General features: G+C 41.4%; 1 protein-coding gene and 1 long non-coding RNA gene across 2 annotated transcripts in view; one reads left to right on the forward strand and one right to left on the reverse strand.

Annotated features, from left to right (window-relative positions):
* afdna (afadin, adherens junction formation factor a) overlaps nucleotides 1–22,881 on the forward strand; it is a 109,724-nt gene that overhangs the window by 77,778 nt on the left and 9,065 nt on the right. Inside the window, 15 exon segments of the mRNA XM_039782328.1 lie at nucleotides 3,644–3,709; nucleotides 3,819–3,892; nucleotides 6,624–6,742; nucleotides 8,659–8,859; nucleotides 10,327–10,418; nucleotides 10,631–10,828; nucleotides 11,582–11,732; nucleotides 12,701–13,100; nucleotides 13,324–13,574; nucleotides 13,704–13,918; nucleotides 14,040–14,219; nucleotides 16,398–16,433; nucleotides 18,254–18,382; nucleotides 22,089–22,209; nucleotides 22,212–22,628. Coding sequence (XP_039638262.1) covers nucleotides 3,644–3,709; nucleotides 3,819–3,892; nucleotides 6,624–6,742; nucleotides 8,659–8,859; nucleotides 10,327–10,418; nucleotides 10,631–10,828; nucleotides 11,582–11,732; nucleotides 12,701–13,100; nucleotides 13,324–13,574; nucleotides 13,704–13,918; nucleotides 14,040–14,219; nucleotides 16,398–16,433; nucleotides 18,254–18,382; nucleotides 22,089–22,209; nucleotides 22,212–22,628 — 2,650 coding nt within the window.
* Nucleotides 2,385–3,120, reverse strand: LOC120546996. Its single transcript, XR_005637010.1, has 3 exons — nucleotides 2,877–3,120; nucleotides 2,545–2,676; nucleotides 2,385–2,410 (listed from the first exon to the last, which is right to left on the reverse strand). It is a non-coding gene; the product is annotated as an uncharacterized LOC120546996 (long non-coding RNA).

Raw genomic sequence — 22,881 nt, forward strand, 5'->3', positions numbered from 1 at the left:
ATGTGAAAGCTCTGGAATGTATTTGTTTAATTTAGATGAAGGCAACACAAAGCTCATTGTTATTTTATAACAAACTGATCAGTTTGAACCTGTTTGAACCCAGACTTTTATACACCCGCATATTCAAAAGTTGTTTCCTGCTGGAGGAAAGCGAGCACAAACAAAGTTCTCATTCAACAAGCCAGTAATCTGCAGTATAGATGATTATTAAAAAATATTGAGAAAGCCCACATTAGCCGCTAATTATGAGCGAGAGTAATGGAAGTCATTTAAAACAAGAAATGGTGAAATGTATCAGCATTTGAGCTAGAAATTAACATTTCATTCAGCAGCTGTTCTAGAGCTTTGGATCATATCACATGATTGTCCATGATGAAATGCTTAAATAATTCAATGTCAACTGGGCAAGCTCCATCTGATTATGAATATCATGTAATTTGATCCGAAGCTTGTGCTGAGACTGTTATGTGATATAATCGTCAATGAATTCATGTATTTAACAAATAGTTGTTGGCATTATTGTCCCTACTGGTTTTCTGTCTTTTCGGGTATCTACAGTACATGCAGTTCAATGTAATATTAAAAAGGTATTTTAAGGTCCTATGACATGCTGCTTTTTGGATGCTTTTATATAGGCTTTAGTGGTCCCCTAATACTGTATCTGAAGTCTCTTTTATATAGGCCTTAGTGGTCCCCTAATACTGTATCTGAAGTCTCTTTTATATAGGCCTTAGTGGTCCTCTAATACTGTATCTGGAAGTCTCTTTCCCGAAATTCAGAATTACAGCCACTAGAGCCAGTCCCACAATGAGCTTTCCTTAGGATGTGCCATTTCTGTGACTGTAGCTTTAAATGCTACTGAGGAGGAGAGAGGGGGGGCAAGGTGGAGGGTGGGGGTGTGGCCTTGACCAACTGCCACTTTGCTCATTTGAAAGCCATGATGTCTCTCTCTCATGGGTGGGCCAAATTCTCTGGGCGGGCAAAGGAGAGAAAGGGGAGGTAACCTTGCTCCTTATGACCTCATAAGGAGAAGATTCCAGATCGGCCCATCTGAGCTTTCATTTTCTCAAAGGCAGAGCAGGAGACCCAGGGCTCGGTTTACACATATCACCATTTCTAGCCACTGGGGGACCGTAGGCAGGCTGGGGGAACGCATATTAATGTTAAAAAACCTCATAAAGTGAATTTTTCATGCCATGGGACCTTTTTAAAGTCAACAATTTAATTTGATCAACACTGTAGAAGTACTTGTGTCTTTGTCTTCTCTGCTACATCTGATGAAACCGTTAATAAATGTAACCAGCAAACAGTAAGAGCTATTAACCGGCAGCATTTAGTAGTCTTTTTTTAATCCACTCCACAGTGTTATGGGCGAGTTTATAGACATGCTGTGATTCATGTCTTGATAAGTAGCGCGTGCCTCCTGAACCTGATCCTGTGGCCTTTTCTGTTTAAGCTTTAAACTGTTTCCTTAAACCTTCTTTAAAAGAAGAAGCAAGCCTGAAACAAATCGAGATATGTCTTTAGTTTTTTTTAGTTATTCATTTTGTTTGCACTTAGTTGCCTTCCCAACAGCAAAACAAGAGAATTCATCAATATATCTTCACTTGAGACAAACCAGAGTTTTAAAGTCTTGAAGTGTTATTGTGTATATAGTGTGTGTGTGTGTGTGTGTGTGTGTGTATATAGTGAATGTTTAGTACAATGGAGTGTCTATAAAGAAAATGTCTTTTTGGTTTCTGGTTCTGCTGTTGCACAGACTTTGAGGATAAACATGTCAAAGAAAGTGTGTGATACGTCTGATAACATGCCAGAACTTTGCTCCAGTGTAAACCACCTCCCCACTTCACAAGAAAACCACACACAAGCAGACGCTCTGGCGTGTGTGCGTGCGTGCGTGTTTGCTCGCGTGTGTGCGTGCGTACATGTTTGTTCCCTTTTTTATTTCTGTTCTTTGTTGCCTATTGGTAAAAGGATTGGTTTAAAAAAAAAAAAAAAAAAAGATTCCGGTATGGAGATTTGATTGTTACTGCGGCAAATGTTACTAAAATACAGCAAAGAAAACTAGACCACAAGCAGGCAAAAATGAAAGATAAAAACACTTTTGACTGCTGCTTGAGCTCTAGAAATGTCTGACATGTGTCAGTCTGACATGTTGGTGAACTTGTTACCTCAGATAATGAAGGCTCAGTGTTTTTTGTTCAGTGTCAACACTCTTGAATAGTTGTGTGTATAAATGTGTGTTTATAAATCCCTGGTGGTGCTGGACTCCCTTCTGGTCCAGATTGTTCAGTCACTGCTGTTTCTGTGTCAACCAGTTATGTCTCGAGATGGTCACGGTGTCCGATTAGGTGCTTTCAATTCTGGCTTGAGACAGACTTTTGGGATCAGGTGTGTCCGTGGTCCGTATCTGTGTGGTCCAAAGAATTATGGTAGATGTAAAAATTGTCAAAATAGGCAAAAAATCTTACATATGTTTCTGTTGGAGTCATGGGAACATCCTATATGTGGAAAGGACTGTCTTGATATGACATGACAACCTACATGGCACTAATTTCTCTTCCCAGTGCTCCACATCTGTTGGTTTTGGTCATTTTTTGGGTTGATGTTGTGTATTCAGATCCCAGCAAAAGTTGTTCCCAACAGTCTTCCAGTCAGTAGTACCATATTTGTATCCTGTTCGAGCAGAGTGGTTTAGTGCCTTGCTCAAGGGCTTGTTGAAGACGCTACTTACTACTACAAAAACAATCAAGTGTTTCCTTCTTATGTCATGATTATGAGAATATGTTTTTCATACTTAGTATCTATCTCATAACTATCTATTATGACCTATGATTCTGAGAAATAAAATAAGAATAATGAAAAAACAAACTTACCGGTAGGTTGATTTCCAAGTGGTGGAAATGGGCTTCCATATAAAGGAGAGTTTTACTTAATTTTGTTCTTTTAGCAATCGTTTGCTTTGTTTGAGTGAGTTTTACAGCTTGAGATCTTGCCCACTTACAAAAGTGGAAATTAATACTTTCCTCGTCTAAATGCAGGTGTTTCCCCTGATGCCAGGAAACGAAAGTTTGTACGTTACGATATAACTTATTCAGTGAAATTGGAGGGGAAAAAATAGGGCAGGTGACGCCACGAGGAAAACCAGCGTTGTACTGCATAGACCACAAAGGCGTCACTACTCTCTTGTGTTTAATATCTTATTTATGTTTTCTTGCTTCGATCTTTTCATGACTTGTCCACATTCCTTTCTTTCAAACTGCATTGTCTGCACACAAAGTGCAACGCATTTATCTTCCAACCGATTGCCGACCAACCTGTTGAGGTGCACTCAGGTGAAACCCACAGTTGGTGTTCGAAAAAGTGTTTATCACCACATTTTTAGGGAAACAGCTGCTGGAGTCAGACTCAGCTGCTAAGCATGAAAGCATCCTAATACTCATTCACTTTGTCCAGAGACTCACACTGGCCTCAGACCTGTTCACTTGCACTTTTGTCGAATTATTTATTGTTTTTAATTGTGTCTTATATGTTTTCTTAAGATTTGTGTGTATGTGAAATCTTGTTTTTGTTAGTTCATTGGTTAAATCGGTTGTTTTTTTCTTCTCTTTCTCTCTTTCTCTCTCTCTCTCTCTCTCTGTAGGGTGCTGGTCAGGAGAAGCTGGGCATCTACATCAAGTCTGTTGTCAAAGGAGGAGCAGCTGACGTGGTTGGTGTACACACAGATACTGGAACCATTACAGAAAAGTATGAAAAAAAAAAAAAACACATACACAGTGACTCATGCTTTGGTGTGTGTGTGTTTTTTGTTTATAAAGGATGGACGTCTGGCTGCAGGTGACCAGCTGTTGAGCGTGGACGGGCGCAGCCTGGTCGGCCTATCGCAAGAGAGGTAAAGACAATGGTCCAATTAGTACTGATATTTTAATGTTTTTCTTTGTTGGCTGCAGTGCTCAGAAATCATGCAATGCGATGCCACCTAAATGTATGCTTATGCTGATTTTCATTTGCACATTTAGAAATGTGGAAATTCCCAGCTGACGCGTGTAAATTAGGATTAAACCTTCATGACATCTCGATAGAGAAAAAAAAAAAAAACAGTGGGTGCACACATAGTATTTTCCTCTTTATACGCTCAACCACCTACCGCACGCACAGTGTTGACGTATTTCTGGTCATGGCAATGACGAAACTAAATTTGAATTCTATTTTGAGAATTGAAAACATTTTGAAAAGTAAAATATCATGTTGACGTCAGATAACCACATCTTGGGGAAACCTCAGGGTTGAGACATCTTGAGGTTCTTGCATTGAGGCCTCCCATTTGTCCTCTTAAAGAGAAAAAATAAAAATAAATGTTCAGCAGAAAAGGGTGTGCGTGTATTGGAAACAGCAGTGTTCGTGGCTAACGCCCCACTCAGATCAATCCAGTTATTCCTCTCTCCCTCAGCATGTACAGGCTTGGTGTTCATTGTTGTTGCTTACTGTGTGTCGACTCCAAGAAAAACTGGATTTACAAATTGATTTACTTGATTGCTCTAGCGTGCAGGTCGCAGGTGGGAGCGGTTTATTTTATCTGGCCATTTCAGGTCAACTAAGAGTTAATCTGATGGTTTTCCTGTGAATTTCTGAACTTGGTAGTCATGGTTATCATCCTGTGGTCACCTCGTACTCCTTCAGGTTACTTCCAACAGGTTAAGATTAAGTATGATTCGCAGCCTGTAGTCTCGTACAGTATATGTTAAATCCTGTGATGTTTCCAAATGTGGGTTTGTACCCTGTCCTCTGCTCAGCATCAAGCAGTTGGCGTTGCATTCCCCGAGTTCCATCCAATCAAACACACATGGCTCATTACCTTGTGTGATCTGCCCTTGAACTATTTATGGGATTTGGTTAAAGCCCTGTGCACATGTTGCTGTTAGGGAAAATAACATTGTGTGTGTGTGTGTGTGTGTGTGTGTGTGTGTGTGTGTGTGTGTGTGTGTGTGTGTGTGTGTGTGTGTGTGTGTGTGTGTGTGTGTGTGTGTGTGTGTGTGTGTGTGTGTGTGTGTGTGTGTGTGTGTGTGTGTGTGTGTGTGTGTGTGTGTGTGTGTGTGTGTGTTAGACACAGCGGGATTGTACCCAATGCAGAGTGAAGTGAGTCTCCGGCAAAAACAAATGTAATCCCTGCCTCCTCTGGTTCATATTAAAGGTCTTCTAGTTTATTTTCTGCCTGTTGGGAAGCCAGCAGACCGAACTTTACAAGTGTTTTCCCATAATGACTAACATGTTTATTAATAGTGCACTCATACTTAGGGTTGGGCATCGAGAACCGATTCCTACTCGGAATTGGATTCAGAATCGTTAAAATCCAAACAATGCCCAACCCTATCCATACTACATATTTATAGTACAATTAATGCGATGAGTTGCTCGCCAGGATTTTTTTTTTTTTAATTAATCTTTATTAATCCCGCAAAGGGAAATTACAATGTTTTCACTCTGTTGTTATTATTACACACATTACACACAGGCCTGAATTACACACATGCTCAGTACCTATACATGCACTACTGGAGAGATGTCAGAGTGAGGGGGATGCCCATGGAAAGGCGCCCCGAGCAGTTGGGGTTTTCGGTGCCTTGCTCAAGAGCACCTTGTTAGTACCCAGGAGGTGAACTGGCACCTCTCCAGCTACCAGTCCACCACCATACTTCAGTTCCAAGCCCAACTCCCTACTGACTGAGCTACTGCCACCCCCACTACTTAATTGATTCATTGTTTCTGTCACTTTTAATGCAAAAATGTGAAATGGTTCCAGCTTTTCTCAGTTTTACACATTGTAAATTAAATATATTTGGGTTTTGGACTGTTTGGCTGGATAAAACAAGCAATTTGAAGACATCACTCTGGGAAATTGTGATGTACACTTTTCACAATTTTCCGACATTTTATAGAGAAAGCGATTAATCAGTTAATCGTAAAAATACAGACATTTGCAACCCTATCACACTGTCCCAGCAGTATCAAAGTATCCTAATTCCTAGTATCCTAGTTTTTGGAAAATGACCTTGTTTGTATCAGACCTTTTTTTTAAGTTGAAAATACAAAGTGTGCTCAATAATAATAAACCTTTTCTGCTGTGAGGAAGCCAGCCGATAATAATCAATATAATGAAGTGGGCCATTCTGCATAATGAGCATACCTCTGATACTTTTAAGTATATTATTGATACTTTAGTACTTCCACTTCAGTCAAAATTTAAATGAATGGCTTTTACTTTACTTGTAAAAGAATATGTCTACACTGTGGTAGAACTACTTTTGATTAAGTACAAGATCTACTAGAGTACTTCTTCCACCACCTCTGGATGTGATGTGGATGTGTGGAACTTCAGCGCAGTATTATCGAAGGGTACCAAGAACATTATCTTATGAATCACTTAAAAGATGAAGCTAAAAAAAGCTCATTGCAGCTGAACAGGAGGATTAAATATTAATGTGTATTATATGAATTTAATGCCAACACCGCCACAGAGAACAGTTTAAGTGTGTCAGATCCTTTGAAGTTGTGTTGCAAGTGTATTCATGCTCTCCATTTCTCCCCCTCTCCCTCTGTCTCTCTCTCTCTCTCCCCCTCTTTAGGGCAGCAGAGCTGATGACGAGGACGGGCTCAGTTGTGACTCTGGAGGTGGCCAAGCAAGGAGCCATTTACCACGGACTGGCTACTCTCCTCAACCAGCCCAGCCCCATGATGCCAAGAGGTGAGCCCATATACACGTGCAAAATGTTTGCTTTAGTTTCTGCTCATTTTACAGTTTCACAGTTTATTTTATACTTCAAACTGACTGCTGATATGATGTTTCATATTTTAAGGTTTCCCTTGAGTCTAAAAATCCATTACATGGACAACAACTTTATCGCATTAAAATCTGCATTTCTTTCTTTATTAATTTGTGTGTTTCCTCATGATTTTGAAGAACTTGCTTAATGATAATTAGTAGAGCTTAAACACTTTGCTGATTAATCGAATATTCGATTTAAAGCAAATTCATCTGCAACAATTTTGATAATCTAGCAATCCTTTTGGTCATTTTTTTAAGATACAATATCAATCATCCTCGGGTTTCAGCATCTCCACTGTGAGGATTTGCAGATTTTTTATTTTTTTTCTTCTTTTTTATATCATATTAAATGGAATATTTTTTGTTTTAATTTAAATACTTCAACTTGTGCTCTAAATAATTGTGATGCACATGTTCTCAGTTTCTGGGTATTAATAGCCCAAACAATTAACCATTGAATCCATAAATAAGTAATTAATCAATAATGAATCTGCAGTTCTTTTAATACAGAACAAGGGAAGTACATTATGTATTCCAGCTGTTTTTCAAGCCTTAAACAATCATGAACATTATGAAAGTCTTAAATTAAAAGCCATTTGAAAAGATCACACATAAATCACAAGTTTGGCATCGTGAAACCTGCATATTATGCAGTTTAATAGTTGTAATGAATGGACTCTTGTCAGTTCAGCCATTAGTTAATGGCTGTAATTTGGTGTTGTGAATGAAAAAAGAGAAGCAGACTTGTCCAGACAGTGTGTCCTTGTTGTCTTCTCTGTAGCGCTGTAAAAAACCAGCTTGCAGACTAAAGGATATAATGAGTGTTTGTGGCCACAGCCAGATATGTGTGTGTGTGTCTGTGTCTGAGACAAGCTGCATGTGTGTCCACACACACTCACACACTCGGCATCGAGTTTACTGGGCTGTCTGGCTGTGTGCTGGTCTTTGTCTGCTGGAATGTGACCCGAGATTCAGTCTTCTGGCCGGGCCGACCGGTGGTCCAGGATGACGCTAAACGGGTGTTTCTCCTCCCGAATTCCCTCGACCACAGTGTGTTTTCCAGTGCAGACAGTGAAATTTAACAACCAGGCTGTGAAGGACGCTGGTCTTTCTTTAGTAAAGTTAATGTAAGGAAACTGGACAAGTCAAGAGTGTAGATTCTCACAGACTAAGGAGACCTAGATGGAAAAAAGAAAGTGGTACACTTAGGACTCTTTTTTAATATTTTAGATAAACCTACGTTTGCAATTATAAATGACCAATTGAAATAGCTAAAGATGAATGTAACACATAGAAAAGCACTTCATTCTATATGCATACAGTACATACAGGGAAATCTGCCAGTAAACACTTTGATTTATTGAGACAATTTGAGCCCCTTTAAGACCTCGTAATGAAAATGTCTCATCTCTGAATACGCTCCGTCACTTTTATGCAAAATTCACAGAAGCTTTACTGACTCTGCATTGTAAGTTGTCCAATGAATTTAATACATGAACATCATGAAGGATCACAATGTTTTTGAGGAAATTCTTCTCATGTCGTTAGAAAAATATTTTTTTCCCTCGTAGTGCAGGGAAAAAGAAGTAAAAAGAAAACTCAATGTCACGGATACAAAATTATGAATATTCAGCCAAAGGATTAACATACCTCATGTGAGCAAGTCCCAACTCAATGTCCCTTGATTACTTTTTAATTACCAAAACGGCTGAATTATTTTAAGTCAAGGAGGTGTCGTGTAAAAACGGCACTGACAAAGGCTCAACCACTTAAACAGCAAATTCAGAAGTCCAATCGTGTCACCCACCCATTCTCTCTCTCTTTCATCTCTCCAGCATCGGACCGAGGCCGCGACAAGAACGGGAAACTGCGACCAAAGAGCGAAGGCTTCGAGTTGTACAACAACTCGGTGCAGAACGGCTCTCCGGAGAGTCCGCAGGCCGGCTGGGATTCTTACCCCGAACCAAAGAAGATGAGCAGCGAAGATCGACTTCTCAAGAACCGAGCCGACCACCGCTCCAGCCCCAACGTAGCCAGTAAGGCCCCCACACACACACACACACACACACACACACACACACACACACACACACACACACACACACACACACTCTTACCAGGATTCTTTTTGTGTACACATGAACTCAATGAAGCTGTCTAGTCTTATCTCCTGCTTGTGTCTGTATTCAAAACTTAATCAGCATGAAGAGGCTTTAAATTCAGCTTTAATGTCTTACCAAGTTTACCGGGAAAGTGTTACCAGCTAAATGATGTGTGTTCCCTTAAGGCAAGACACTATATGTGAGTAGGGTAAAACCTTTAACTAATGGATATCAGCATGAGGTATTATCTAATTACGTATGCGCTGATTTGCATACATTTTCAGAGCGGAACTCTGAACATTGGATAGAGGCAGGTTCAAAATTCTTATTTCATTTTGGTGCCATATTAGAGTCAATTTCAGTTATTTCAGAGGAAATTTGAAATATCTCTTTTTAATCACTCCATAAATCTGAAAATACTGTCAACAGCCATTAAAAAAGAAAAAAAAAATCAATTTTCTCCAGTTTTTAGGAATAAAATGCTATATAAATCTGGCTATGAATGATATATAAATATATCCCTCTGTAAAATCCTTCAGAATATAGGTATGAATAAAACTGTAAATGTTGGTGTATGTTAGTGCTACTTAAGTGGAGTTTTCTTGCTCAGAGTATGAGAACAAAACCTATTAAAAATATGGATTGTAAAATTCCATGTGTCGTAAAATAAACACCTAAATGTGTATTTTGGTTGTTTTCTTTCCACTGGTCTGAGAGAAGACATGTTATGGAAGCAAAATAGCCCAATATCTCAAAATTGATCAGTGCATGAAAAAAAAAAAAGTTTTGCCTGCTGCCTGGCAAAAAGAAGAAGAAAAATGAATATCTTCACAATTTGAATGTGAAATGAGTATTTGAGAAAAATATCCATGTTACATATTGATGTCGAACTGTTGTGTGACTTAACTACACCTGTTTAATGCATTGGACTTCTTCATTCAATTCAAGGATAGCATTGTGTAATAACACGTTACATGTTATCACGTACATAACATTTCCACCTAATTTAGGCGGCAAATTAAGCAGAAAATCGTAATGATCTTTGGTTTAAAAAAAAAAAAAAAAAAAAAGAAAAGAGGGAAAGTTTCTGTGGTAAAAAAAAAAAAACATCACTGGGTTTAAACTTGGCATGGGCAGTAATGAAAATGGGGGGGGGGGGAAGTACTGGTGTTATTCTTTAAGTACTCCACCCTGATATGGAAACACAGTGCCACAGTACTTCTGGGCAATAACACTGTGTCTGCAAAAGTCTTTAAAAAAAAAACAACCACAGCAACCACTTTCATTAACCATTTTGGGTCATTTGGGATTTGTTGAGGACTGCTTTGCTTAATTGCATTGCATTGTTAGTGAATACTTTTAACTGCACTAAAATGACTGTCTCTACTGCCCCGTCATCAGATCAGAGCCAGAGTCCTGCGGGAAAAGCGGTGTACCCCGGAGGACCCGGCACTAAGATCACCTCCGTCTCCACCGGCAACCTGTGTGCAGACGTAAGTAACTGTCGGATTGAAGCTGGCGTCTTTATGTGGAATGTGCCACCAGACTAGATGAGATACAAAGTATCTAGAACCGAGATGAGAAATAATTTTTCCTGTCAATGTGTTGCCTGTTTTGTATTGGGAAGGTGTCCCAAATATTTTCTTTTCGCACAGTCATTTCTGTTTGTTCAGTAATTTCTGTTTTGTTTTTTTTTTCCCATCAGGATGAGCCCTCCCCTCCCTGTCCAGAGGCCTACCCCATCCCCACCCAGACCTACCCCAGGGAGTACTTCACCATCCCGGCCTCGAAGAGCCAGGATCGGGTCATCGGTCCTGGGCAGGGGCCCTCACAACACTGGCAGGGCATGGAGGACAGAGAACGCCTCCCATTGGTCGACAACATCCACAACAACAGCATGCAGGTAGAGCAGCATCCAACTTTATTATCAGAAAAATACCTCAAATAGATAAATCTTTTAGGTAACTTCTCTGGGACAGGCTGGGAGCAGCAGGACGTTTTATCAACATACTATCTATAAGTAGCAGGCATATGCATCTGTTTTTTTTTTTTTTTACTTGTTTGCTTCATTCATTGTATAAAGCCGCCTACACATGATCTGCGGCAAAACAGCGAGGTAGGGTGCAGAGCAAAGAGGCATAGTGCAGCACAGGAACGTTCTGGAATTGGTTGCGCCCATGATTGCACTTTGAAAGGTCAGCAGCAACTAGGTTACAGTTGATGCCAGGGCTAGCGTAGTTGGGCGGCACCGCTCTCCCCATAGGAAATCAATGGAATGGCCGGCGCAGAGCGGTTTTGCATCATGTATAGGCGGCTTAAGTCAGTAGATTTTGTTTGTTTTTCCTCTACAATTAGAATATAGAAATTAAATGTACAGTACTTAACTGTAAAGCATAACAAAATGGTCTTGAAAAATTCAGGGAATGTTTGAATCCTTCCACTGAACAACTGATGTCTTTGCATCGTCTTCTACTTCCCTTTACTTAATGTCTTTTCCCCACAATGATCCCTCCTCATCCTCGTGATTTTCTTTTTCTTCATCTATTTCCTTCTCGCCCCCCCTTTTTTTCCCCCTCCTGCCCTACCCTCTCTTCTTTCCTCTCAACGTCTGCCCCCTTTCTCTCGCCTCTTACTCAATGTTTTCATCTCTTCCCAGCGGATTAACCACTCCCAGGAGGAGTTGTACCCCTCACCAGGAGGTATGAGGCCAGACGAGCGCATGCAGCAGCACTACCAGCAGGACTACCAGCACCGGGACCTGGACTACCAACACCGAGATCTTGACTACCAGAGAGGTCCACCGGGAGGTAAGAAGAAGGAAAACCAGAGACCTCAGATAAGAGAGGCAGACTAAAAGAGGACTGTAGCACCTGATTGTGTTTACTGCCAGATTTATGTAACAGCTTAGTGGTTTTCAGTACCAAATGTTCCTCTAAAATGTAATCAAATTTGATATTACTGTTTACGATTATGTAATATTTAATAATCACAATATTTCAGTCACAATGACAAAGCAACAAATTGTGATGTTTGCCCTTTAATCTGTAAAATGAGAAATCCTGCACACTGTCAGTCACTTGTAGTCAGTTCATTCTGTGACGAATGTTGCGGTCAGTTGACCTTCATTAGTTCGGATTTACAAGCAAAAGTCAGCCTACTATTAACACTTTTACCTCTGTCTCAGTATTTTTAACAGTCTCTAGTTGCTCTAAATAAAATGCTACATGGAAACCTTGAGTGCTGAGGTCAGACTGCTGAAGCCAACTGAGAAAATACCACCAACCCTACAGCTCTGATGGGAAATATTAGGTTTTCTTCCTCCATCATGGCCCCATTTGTGACCACAGCACTCCGTACATGATTTGGTCTCATACTGTCGTTTTTTTTTTGTCCGTTTTCCAGCAGCAGGTTGCATCTACAAATTTTATTTTTGTGATCCCATAAAAATCTTTTGTCTTTTGTAAAATGTTTACCTGAGGCAAAACCAGCGTTTACATCCAGAGTTCCCACAGACTCTCTTCTTCTGCTCTTGAGCGTACGTTAAAGCCACTGTGCAGGCCGATGCAGAGCCAGTTGCAGTCTTTGGAAATATTTTATTCAAACAATAAAAAAAAAATGACTGTTGACTGTTTAGGGAACACTATGTGACCAAATCACAGATTTACGTAGGAAGTGCGGAGGTCACAAATGGGGCAACAGACCCCGAAAAACAGAGTTGTGGAAAGAATTGACCCGTTGACCCACTGACTGTGTTTCTGTGTGTCCGTGGGTGTAGGAGGTCCTGACCACTGGGCCCCACAGCCGCAGGTGTCCTCCTCGTTGGAATCCTCCACATCCAGCCAAGAGCACCTCAACTTCTCAGCCGCCTCCTCCTCCTCCTCCCAGAAGAACCAGAAGACCGGGCCGGGCCGATGGAAGACGCCCAACGCCCCTCACGCTGCGCCACCGCATTCGGCACAGACGCCTTCACGCTCCGACCTGCCCCCTCCGCCGCCCCCACCACCGGCCCCTTACCCTGACGCCTACGACCCCTACGAACCCCAGCCGGAGCTACCGCTCCCGCCACCTCCCACCGCGGTCTCTCCCGCAACAGCCCAGCAGGCTGCTGACCGCAAGAAACGCGAGGAGCAGCAACGCTGGTATGAGAAGGAGAAAGCTCGTCTGGAGGAAGAGAGGTGGGGTTTATTTAGTTTGTTTTAATGACCTTTTATCTGATTATTAAAACATTTTCAATTTTACACACAAAGGAACATTTGATTTAACAGTTAAACAGGCAACAGCACATTATAATAGACAATATACAACATACAAAGTAACTGAAAAGGTCGTCTGCGCCATAAAATTGATGATGAAGTTGATAATAATAATTGCTAAAAAGAATGACGATTAATTTCCCAGGGAGAGGAAGAGGAGAGAGCAAGAAAGGAAGCTGGGTCAGATCCGGGCCAACCCTGTCATGCCTGTCCAACCTCACAACAACGGAGGATCCATGCCTCCTCCTCACCACCAGCCCCCTCTGCCCTCTGTGGCCCCGCCCCTGCCCTACCTCCCCCCACAGCCTCAGCCACAGCCTCCCCCATCCAGACCCGAGAAGCTGGCCAGCCTGCCACGATCGGCTGTTCCTCCCCCTGCTAATGCCTCGATCCCTGGTAACATGTCAAAACTTCTCTTATATGTGTAATGTCTTATCTCAAACACAGTGACTTCCAAACTGTTTTTTTTTAATATGCAAACTAGAACAATATTTAAAATGATTTTATAAATAAAATGTGATGTAGGCATGGACACAGTGATCAGGGAGCTGTTGCCACAGCAGCAGCCACGGACCATTGAGAGGCGAGACCTGCAGTACATCACCATCAGTAAGGAGGAGCTAACGTCCAGCGACAGTCTGTCTCCAGACCCCTGGAAACGAGACGCCCGGGAGAAGGCCGAGAAACAGCAGCAGCTTCACATCGTCGACCTGCTGGACAAGGAGATCCAGGACCTCCAGGTAGGCACCGTCCCAGCTCCATTCGGAGGGAGGAAGGAGATAACACACACACACACTTAGTGATGGATTTACAAATAGCTGGTGCAACCCACTCCCATTCTGAGCGATCTTTATTTTCCAGTCAAAGCCAGAGCGAACTGCGGAGGAAAGCGACCGCTTGAGGAAGCTGATGCTAGAGTGGCAATTCCAGAAACGACTGCAGGAGTCCAAGCAAAGCGACGAGGACGAGGAGGAGGAGGATGACGAGGACGTGGACACCTTGATGATCATGCAGAGGCTGGAGGCCGAAAAGAGAGCCAGGGTGAGATGGAGGTGTTGTGGTGGTGGCAAGATGGGAAAGGATAGAGAGACTGGAAGACAGTAAATGGTAATGAAAGCTTAGAGACCAAGCATGCAGCAACTTAAATGACAAGAAAGCCAAGGAGAGATGAGAATAAAAGAGAAGAGTAGACTTAACAGAAAGGGCTAAAGGAAGTGGTAGACTGTCAGATATTAAACATTCTGACTTCAAGTAATAATGTCCATGAGCTCACAGTTTAGAAACAAGTCTGTAGTTCATCACACAAGGAAGGGCGAGCCACAAAATAAGGGTGATGGGGGAGAAAACAGAGCCGTCTTTCAAATGCTAAACTGGTAAATGAATTCCTTAGTGGCTCCCACTATGAATGTCCTGCAATGTGCATCTGCAACACGCTTCTGTCATCGCTTTGCCATGCTGAGCTGCTTAAATCTGATTGGCTGGAGGGGTGGATGGGGGGTACGGGCAGGTAGGCGAAGATGTTAAAACTGCATTCACATCATGTAGATATAACAGTGTGATTTACGTTTCCTGTAGATTTTGGTTCCTACACTTAACACGTGCTTAGAGAGTGATAGGAGTTCATGATTTACAGCAAACAGCTGCATCCTGCTGTGAAGAGACGCAACAACAAACTTGTGTCACAAGTTTAAAGCAGACTTTACTTCCCTTACTTGTATCTGGCATCTTTCCTATATAATGCAGCATACTGTATGTGCCTTGTTGCACAGAAAGAATGAAACATGACCATAGTGTCACTGGTCCCATTTCAGCAAGGTTTTCTGCATCCTGAATGAATTTTGATGACTTAATTATTTGATTGAATAATTCTGGATAATGCCTAAGTAGATTTGGATGATAATTAAAGCCCATCTTGACTGTATTCTATAGACACTTAAGCCATAAAGCATTGACACATGCTGACAATGTAGTTATCATTGTTATCATGACGGCAGCCTTTATGCTCCTGTTCTAGCACTAAAATATCTGTCAAATATTCAACAATGTTTCAGACAAATTCCTGGGGCTTCCTTAAAATTTTTGACACACTTTTTTTTTTTTTTTCTTGTGCAGCATTATTTTTTCTGTGTGACGGGATGTGGTGAATGTGGGTGGGTTGTTGTATTGGTTGGTTCGGTATCGTATTTTTTTAAATTTCATATATATATATATATATATATATATAGAAGCGGTTATAAAACTCTTTCTGGCTGCAAGTGACTTACAATGATTGATCAGAAGAGAAGGTCAAGTTTATTTATAGTATTTATACCAAAATCACAACTTTGTCCCAGAGGGCTTCAGCATCTGTACAGCATACAGTCCTTGACAGAGTCCTTGGTTTTCGTGATTGGATTAATACAAATTTGGTCCTTAATTATTTTAGTTTATATTTTGCTTAGGTGGTCCTTTTTCTGTAATAAATTTGTATTAAATTAAATCCCTATAAACTGATAGAAATGAGGGTAAAAATGGGCCCAAGTTACTCCAGCCAAGACCCTTCATTATGATAAGATGAGAGAAGCTAAAACTATCCCGAGTGAAATTGTCTTGCAGCAGTTGCAGAACAAATAGAGAGCAAATAGAGTACAAATGCAAAAAAATATAAACAAAAAGGTTATCAATAATTATCAAATGTACATAATGGCACTTAATTTGGAAAACAAAAAGTAGAAACTTCAGGAAGAGTAAATAGTAGAAAAAAGCAGCTGCCAGAGTCATTTGATGTCCCTAATTAAAAAAACATGAATTGGCTAAACTAATAAATATTTGTGACGCAAATAATTTTTTTTCACCTTGGTGTTTACTCTTACTTATTCCAAATCAATACATATTTATTCCAAATGTTGTACATATAAAAAAAGAAAAGTGGAATAGTGAGTAATATTTTAAGATGTGGTTAGGTGGTGCAGTGGTTACACGGTTTTGGATGGTGGTGAATTTAGGAGCTCTTGAACAGCCACTAATCAGCACAGTGGAGAAAAATAATGTTTTCACTTTACTGTATATCCTCCCCCCTGCCTTCTTTAATTTCTATTTAACTCCTCATTTTCTCCCCTCTTTTTTTTTTTTCTTCTCCACACCTTTCTTTCCAGTATTTGGGTATTCTCCTTTTCCTCCCTCCCTCCCTCCCTATATGCCCCGTCTCTCACACTCTATTGTCTTCTTCTTCTTCAGCAGCAGAATGCTGTCCCAGCTATCTCTGTTCTAGACTTGGTATGTTCTTCCTGTTAATGACAAGTATCCTCTCCCTGCCCTTACATCACTTCCTGTTTTCTGTGTGGGCTGCCCACCTGCCCGTGTTTCCTATCTGTCTCTCCCCACCCATCTGGACTACTGTCGTCGTGTCATTGAGGGTGGTGTTTGGGGTTAGAGGGCAGGGCTTGTGCCATGGTTAGCTAAAGAGCAGCCCGTCATGGAGAGGCCGTTGTGGGACGCTTGGTGTTGTTTGGCTGGGGGAAGCCGTCCATCTCTTTGTCCACTCAAAACAACCGCTGGGGCAACGGCGAGTGAGGCTGCCGTTTACCAATGACGAAATACTGGTGTTTCCAAAACTTCAAACCAAACTTTTACGTGCTTATGGAGTAGCAGAGCCGAGGTCGTTGTGGTTCTTGTCAGCAGCGATGTTTTGAGTGCATATGGAGGTGGCGCCTGCATGGCTGAATGCATCACAGGGGGCGTCCAGGTGGAGATCAATGCATGATAGTCCTGTGGGCCCCCCGCGCTGCCTGCACAGGGCCACATCATAATGTTGTGGTATCCATCCATCCATCCATCCATCCATCCATCCATCCATCCATCCATCCAGCCATCCAGCCATCCAGCCATCCAGCCATCCATCCGTGTGTGACCAGCTGAGCCTCTTTACGTTCTCTTTTTAAAGAGTCTGTTCAACCAAAACACATTTTCTCACTTAGTTCTTGTGTTCTCTATCGCCAGACGGATTTGGATTTAAGTATCCATCTCTGAGATTTCAGCCTGTACGACAATACAGCAGAGTTGAATAAAAAATAAATTATATTTAGCAAAATATCTCAAGCAAAACAAAGAAAGGAACAGGCTCTAATCGTTGCCTTTCTTTTTATTCTTTTGACATCTAATAATAAAAAGGATTACAAATAGAAATACAAATAATAAAAGTAAAACAACAATTAGAATTGAACAGATATAGAAAGAAGTAAAAGAAAATATAAAATATAAAAACAAGCCTAAACTAAAAAGTTAAAATAAAAAAAAATATGTAGAGCAAATGAAATAATATGAAAAATACATTTAAAAAATAAAACGATACATCAAGTCTTATAATATACACATAAAAATAGAAAAACAAACTAAAACACAACCCAAGATCTCTACGAACAATATACCTCGATGATATACTGTAGTTATGTGATATATCCTAGATAGATACCTCTAGGCTTGAGTGAAAATATGTTGTTTTATAACTTGGTTGAACTGACCCTTTAACATCACCCAGTCCAGAGAAAGGCTTTGTTTGTTTCTGTGTGTCCGTGTATTCCGCTGGGTTTTGTCTTGGGACGGTTATCGGAACATTTCGGCAGCAGCCCACGAAGCTTGCGGTTACTTCAGGTACGCTTGATTTACTCTCCCGCTCCTGCTCAGCGGGACCTTTTTAATGTGTGTTATACGCACATGATGAAGCAAAATCAAACGCACCTTAAGTAGTTAAAACAGGAGCTGTCTTTTGTTTTTGCCCTGTTGTTGTTGTTGTTGTTGCTGCACGTTGCTGTTAGTGTCTGCATGTTCAGCAGTGTGCGTTGTCTGCCTGTGCTGTGTGTTTGCAGTGCACACTGCTCCCCCACTCTGGAGCAGTCCTTTTGAGACGATCCAACCTACCGCACATTAACACGCAACACCCAACGTCCGTGTACATTAGTGTCCAAGCAGTTAAACGGAGTCATTTGATGTGGAAATGTTCTCAGAGTTTGCCTATGCATGACACACGATCGATGTTGTACTAATTGTTTCCTTGTTTGCATGCATGCCTTTTTGGCTGTTTGTGTGTGCGTGATCAGTTGCAGGACGAAGAGCGACGGCGTAAGCAGCAGCTGGAGGAGATTCGTAAGCGGGAGGCGGAGGAGCGAGCAAAACAGGAGGAGGAGAGAAGGTGGAGGGAGGAGGCCAAACGAGAGGCAGGGGAGAAGGTCGGTCTGTCTGTCTGTGAAACTATAGGAGTTAACGAACGTTCATTTTTGTAGGATGTTTTGTTGCGATACTGTGAGTCAGGCGATCCCTATCATAGGACGAGAAAGCACAGAAATCTAGCAGGGTTGGACCCCTGAGTTTTTGCATCTTTCAGCATCTTCAAAATCTCCTTTTTTGATTAGTTTTCTTTTTGTTAGGCTGGGAAAAGCTCCCAAAAATAGTATTTAGACCATAATGGAACACTACAGTACTCTCAAAGAGTTTGGACAAGTGTGTCAAGATAAAACAACCAGGAAATTACGTTTAAAGGAATAGTTCAATATTTTGGGAAATCCACTTATTAACCCCTCTGGGAAAAAAAACAGATTCATAGTTTTTCCTCTTTAGTTTTTGTATGGATAAAACAAACTGAATATAATGTGTTAATAAGTGAGCTTTAGATGTGCTGGGAGTTAGGTTTCGTTTCTGTCGGACAGAGCCAGGCTAGCCGTTTCCCACTGTTTCCAGTCTTTGTGCTAAGCTAAGCTAACCAGCTGCTGGATGTAGCTTCATATTTACAGTAGAGACATGAGAGTGGTATCAATCTTCTCGTTCGACTCTCAGCAAGAAATTTCCCAAGTTTATTTCCCAAAATGTTGTGTTAATTCTACAAAAAAAATGCATGTCTTTAAAAAGACTGAGGCAACAAAAAATGGTAAAAGTGCAGATGCATTAGTTACTTCCTTGTAATGAAAACGAACATGAAAATGTTGTGCAAACAGTTCACATTTGTATAAAATCCTACATTACATCCTCCCCTCCATTATATCACAGGTACATGACGTTTACCTACTTTTATGGATTAAAAAAGGGCCATTATAATATAAAGAGATTGGTCCAACCTTAGGATGTACAGTGACTTCCGAAAGTATTCAAACACCTTCACTTGGTGCACACTTTATTGTGTTATAAATGTATGTGTGGCATTAGATTTACTTTTTTGGCAATTAACTTAGCAAATTGTCAAAACTAGTCTATTTACCCAATCTTAAACTAAATGTATGACACGGTAAAGTCTGCAACAAGTGAATACTTTCCATAACCACTCTACAGTATATGTATTCTGTAATGACGTAATTTGTGTTTGTTCATATATGCTAATTTAACGATGCTATGTGTCCATATAATGTCTTGTAAAGTAGACATATTTTGAATTTGACTTTATTTTGTACTTTGGAGGTTTTAAATGACCAGTAGTGTGATCTGGTGTCCACCCACCCATCTATGTCGTATGTGTTAAATCAAACGTATTCACCCTGATGCTTTTATTCTGGTGCATTTCTCCTGTGATCTGTAGACCACTGATCAAACCACTGGTCATTTATAAAACTCACAAATATATATATAAAAAATGTATATTATAATATCACTCTAATAGGACTGATTTCATGACTTGCTGAGGTTAAAAAAAAAAGTAGAAAAAAGTAAAAAGCATCTGTAGTAGTATTTGTTTCATTAAGTCCGTTTATTTTTTAAGACATTTAAAACTACCATCTTTAAGTAAGATATATTGATTTTAAGAGGTTATGACTGTCTGATGCTGTTTGTTTATTGTAAAAATGTCCAATTGCATGTCCTCATCTTGTATACCCCCCCCCCACCCAATGTGACGTGTTGCCGTATCATGTTATGTGCTCCCACCCACCTCAAGCATGGGACTCCCATCTTGTTGTTGTTGTTGTCGGTGTGTGTCAGGAAGTTCAGTTATTTCAGTTTTTTTGGGGGGGGAAGCAGATTTATGATTTTGTGAGTTTATTTAATTTAATTTTTTTGTTACCATTTCCATCCATCATCGCCTCAGAAACTATGTTTAGGGAATGCAGCCCACCCACCCACTTTTCCCAAAAACCACATGCTTTATATTCAGTTCATGCACACACACACACACACACACAGAAATCTATACCCACCCATGTGCCTCATTCCTGCCCTCAGCTATCCATACTGTACATATTCAGAGACCCAGCCACCCACTCATTCAAACCCACACACCCACTAATCCCTCCCAGTTTCTTCAGATACCAACTGGGCTGATTCAACCATGAAAAGCAGCTCGGATGCACCCACAGCACTAGAGGCTATGTCATAAAACGGCCCAAAAAAAAACAAAAAACACGAAGATAATCTGACTTCAGAAGCATCGACATTGACCACTTGTGACCCGGAGCAGCTGGCCTAGCTCCAAACCCAGAAATCCAAACCCATTCCTGCAGCGTAGATTCACGTGTAACATCACAGACCGTTTCCCCGAAGTGTAGAGCTCAGCCGGCGAGACAGGGTGGGCTCGAATCAAAAACACCTAGCCACAAACCATATAGTATAAACTGAGGATACACAGGCACATATGGACACCTAGTTTGTGCACACATGCATACACTCCCGCAGTGTTGAGGGCGAGGAGAGATGGTGGTAGACAGGCTGGTCCAGGAACAGGTTTACTGGACGTCCAGACACAGTTGCCAAATGTCAGATTAAGTTTTTAGGTAGTGTGGAGGTATGAAGTTAAATATTAGACGTTGTCAGGGGATAGAATGACATACTTGCGTTGCTGTCCCCGGTGTTTACACAAGATCAGGTCAGGTGTAGGAGGACCAGTTTGTATTTGTGGCAAACCAGTTAGGTTAAGTCCAGCTCAGGGGCAACATTTATAAAACTGTTCTTGGATTTATTCTGAAGCATAATCATAAAATGAAAAAAAGGCATCCTTTAATTGATTCTTGCCAGTATAAAATACTTTGAGGAGGCTGAAACAGGAATGCCTCCTTTCACAAACCAGAGCAAACAAGTCAAATAAACCATAAAAAGATTGAAAGTGACTTTTACAATATTTGTACTGAAATCGCTGGCTGATTAATCGTAGTCGAAATTATTAATATTGATAATTGGTGAATTCTTTAAGTAACTTATCAGTTATGTCAAGTGTGAGGATTTGCTGCTTTTCTGTTTTTGATATAATTGAATATCTTTGTATCTCTAAAAGTTTCAAAAAAGCTTTCATAATATTCCCACACTTCACAGACCAAATGATTAATTCTTTAAAATTGATTACGTTGATTTGAATAAATAATCAACAGCTACATCTTTAAATAAAAATAATGCAGCCCCTCCAGTCTTCCAGTATTGCAAAGCAGCTGTGTTTCTTACACACCGCATATTTCCCAAATGCACTTCAAAACCTCAATGTCACCAACAGAACATTGATGGTGCAGATGTTTTATGAATATAAGATCATTTCTACATCAAAATACATCAATATAAAGTTGCTTTATTGTATATTTCTGCTTAAAGGCATTGCTTCAGACAGATTGATCGTGAGACCATTTTATAAATGAGGCCCCTGATCTAGGAACGGCATGCTTCAGTTATATGCTTTAGTTTTGTCAAATAGGTAGACATGTTGGACTTGGTGTTTGTACTCTACCAGATCTTTGTGTGGTGTAGTTACCGTAGTAACAGTTACAGCGGGTGTAGTTCGGCCCAGGAGGGTCTGGAGTCATAGACAGATGTGGTTTTACCTGTGGTTGAAGGAAGGGTAGTGGAGCGGGTGTTTTTTTTTTTTTTTTTGTCTAGTTGAATATCTCTGTATCTGATTAGCTAGTTGAGTGGCCATGGTGAGGGGGAGAGCCAATGAGAGTGGAGCTTACTAACGGGTTGTCCCTCCCATAGAGGAGACAGGAGGAGGAGTACTACACTCGCCTGGAGGCCGAGCGGCGCCGGCAGCACGAGGAGGCCGAGAGAAAGCTGCTGACGCCTGAGGAGCCGGCCGGTCTGTATCGGCCCCACTGCCCGGGATTACCAACCCCGCCCCCCACAACCCTACTAACACCCCCCCGCCCCCCCCACAGAGAAACACCTCCTACCTCAAAACCCAGGTCACCTCCCCCGACACGCTCTACACCGCCAAGTTTGTCTCCTACGAGGGCGACGAGGAAGACGAGGAGGAAGCCACCAAAGCAGGCAGTGGCGGCGGCAACCAATCAGGTCAGGCGAAGCTCTCGGCGACCAGGAAGTCGTACGGCGACCTTCCGGCCTCCGCCTCACCCAATCACGCCAGGCACCGGCCGCCGCCCACTGCGCGCAAGCCCCGCCCTCTTTCAGACGGCATCTTCCTGTCTAGCTCGTTCCAGCTGCCAGACAACAACTCCAACAGTACAGGTCCCCCCCTTCCTGCCAAACCCAGCTCCATGCCCCCCGGAGGCTTTAAAGGTAGACCCAGAGAGAGGAGTCAGGAGTCAGGCTCGCCACAGCGCCCTCCGCAGCTCCCATATCTCCCTCTCATTCACTCACCTCTTTATTTACTACCCACTCCTTTATAGTTTAGCGTTCCTGTATCTTTATTTATTTTACCTTCAATAGAAAGGTGTTTTGCCTTTTCATTTCCACCGTCTACTTTTTCCCTCCTTTTATGTTTGTCAAAAAAATTCAATCAGTCCCTCCGTTCATCACTTTGTTTGTTATT

The sequence above is a fragment of the Perca fluviatilis genome, chromosome 18 (assembly GCF_010015445.1).
Source record: "Perca fluviatilis chromosome 18, GENO_Pfluv_1.0, whole genome shotgun sequence".
Taxonomy (NCBI): Eukaryota; Metazoa; Chordata; class Actinopteri; order Perciformes; family Percidae; genus Perca; species Perca fluviatilis.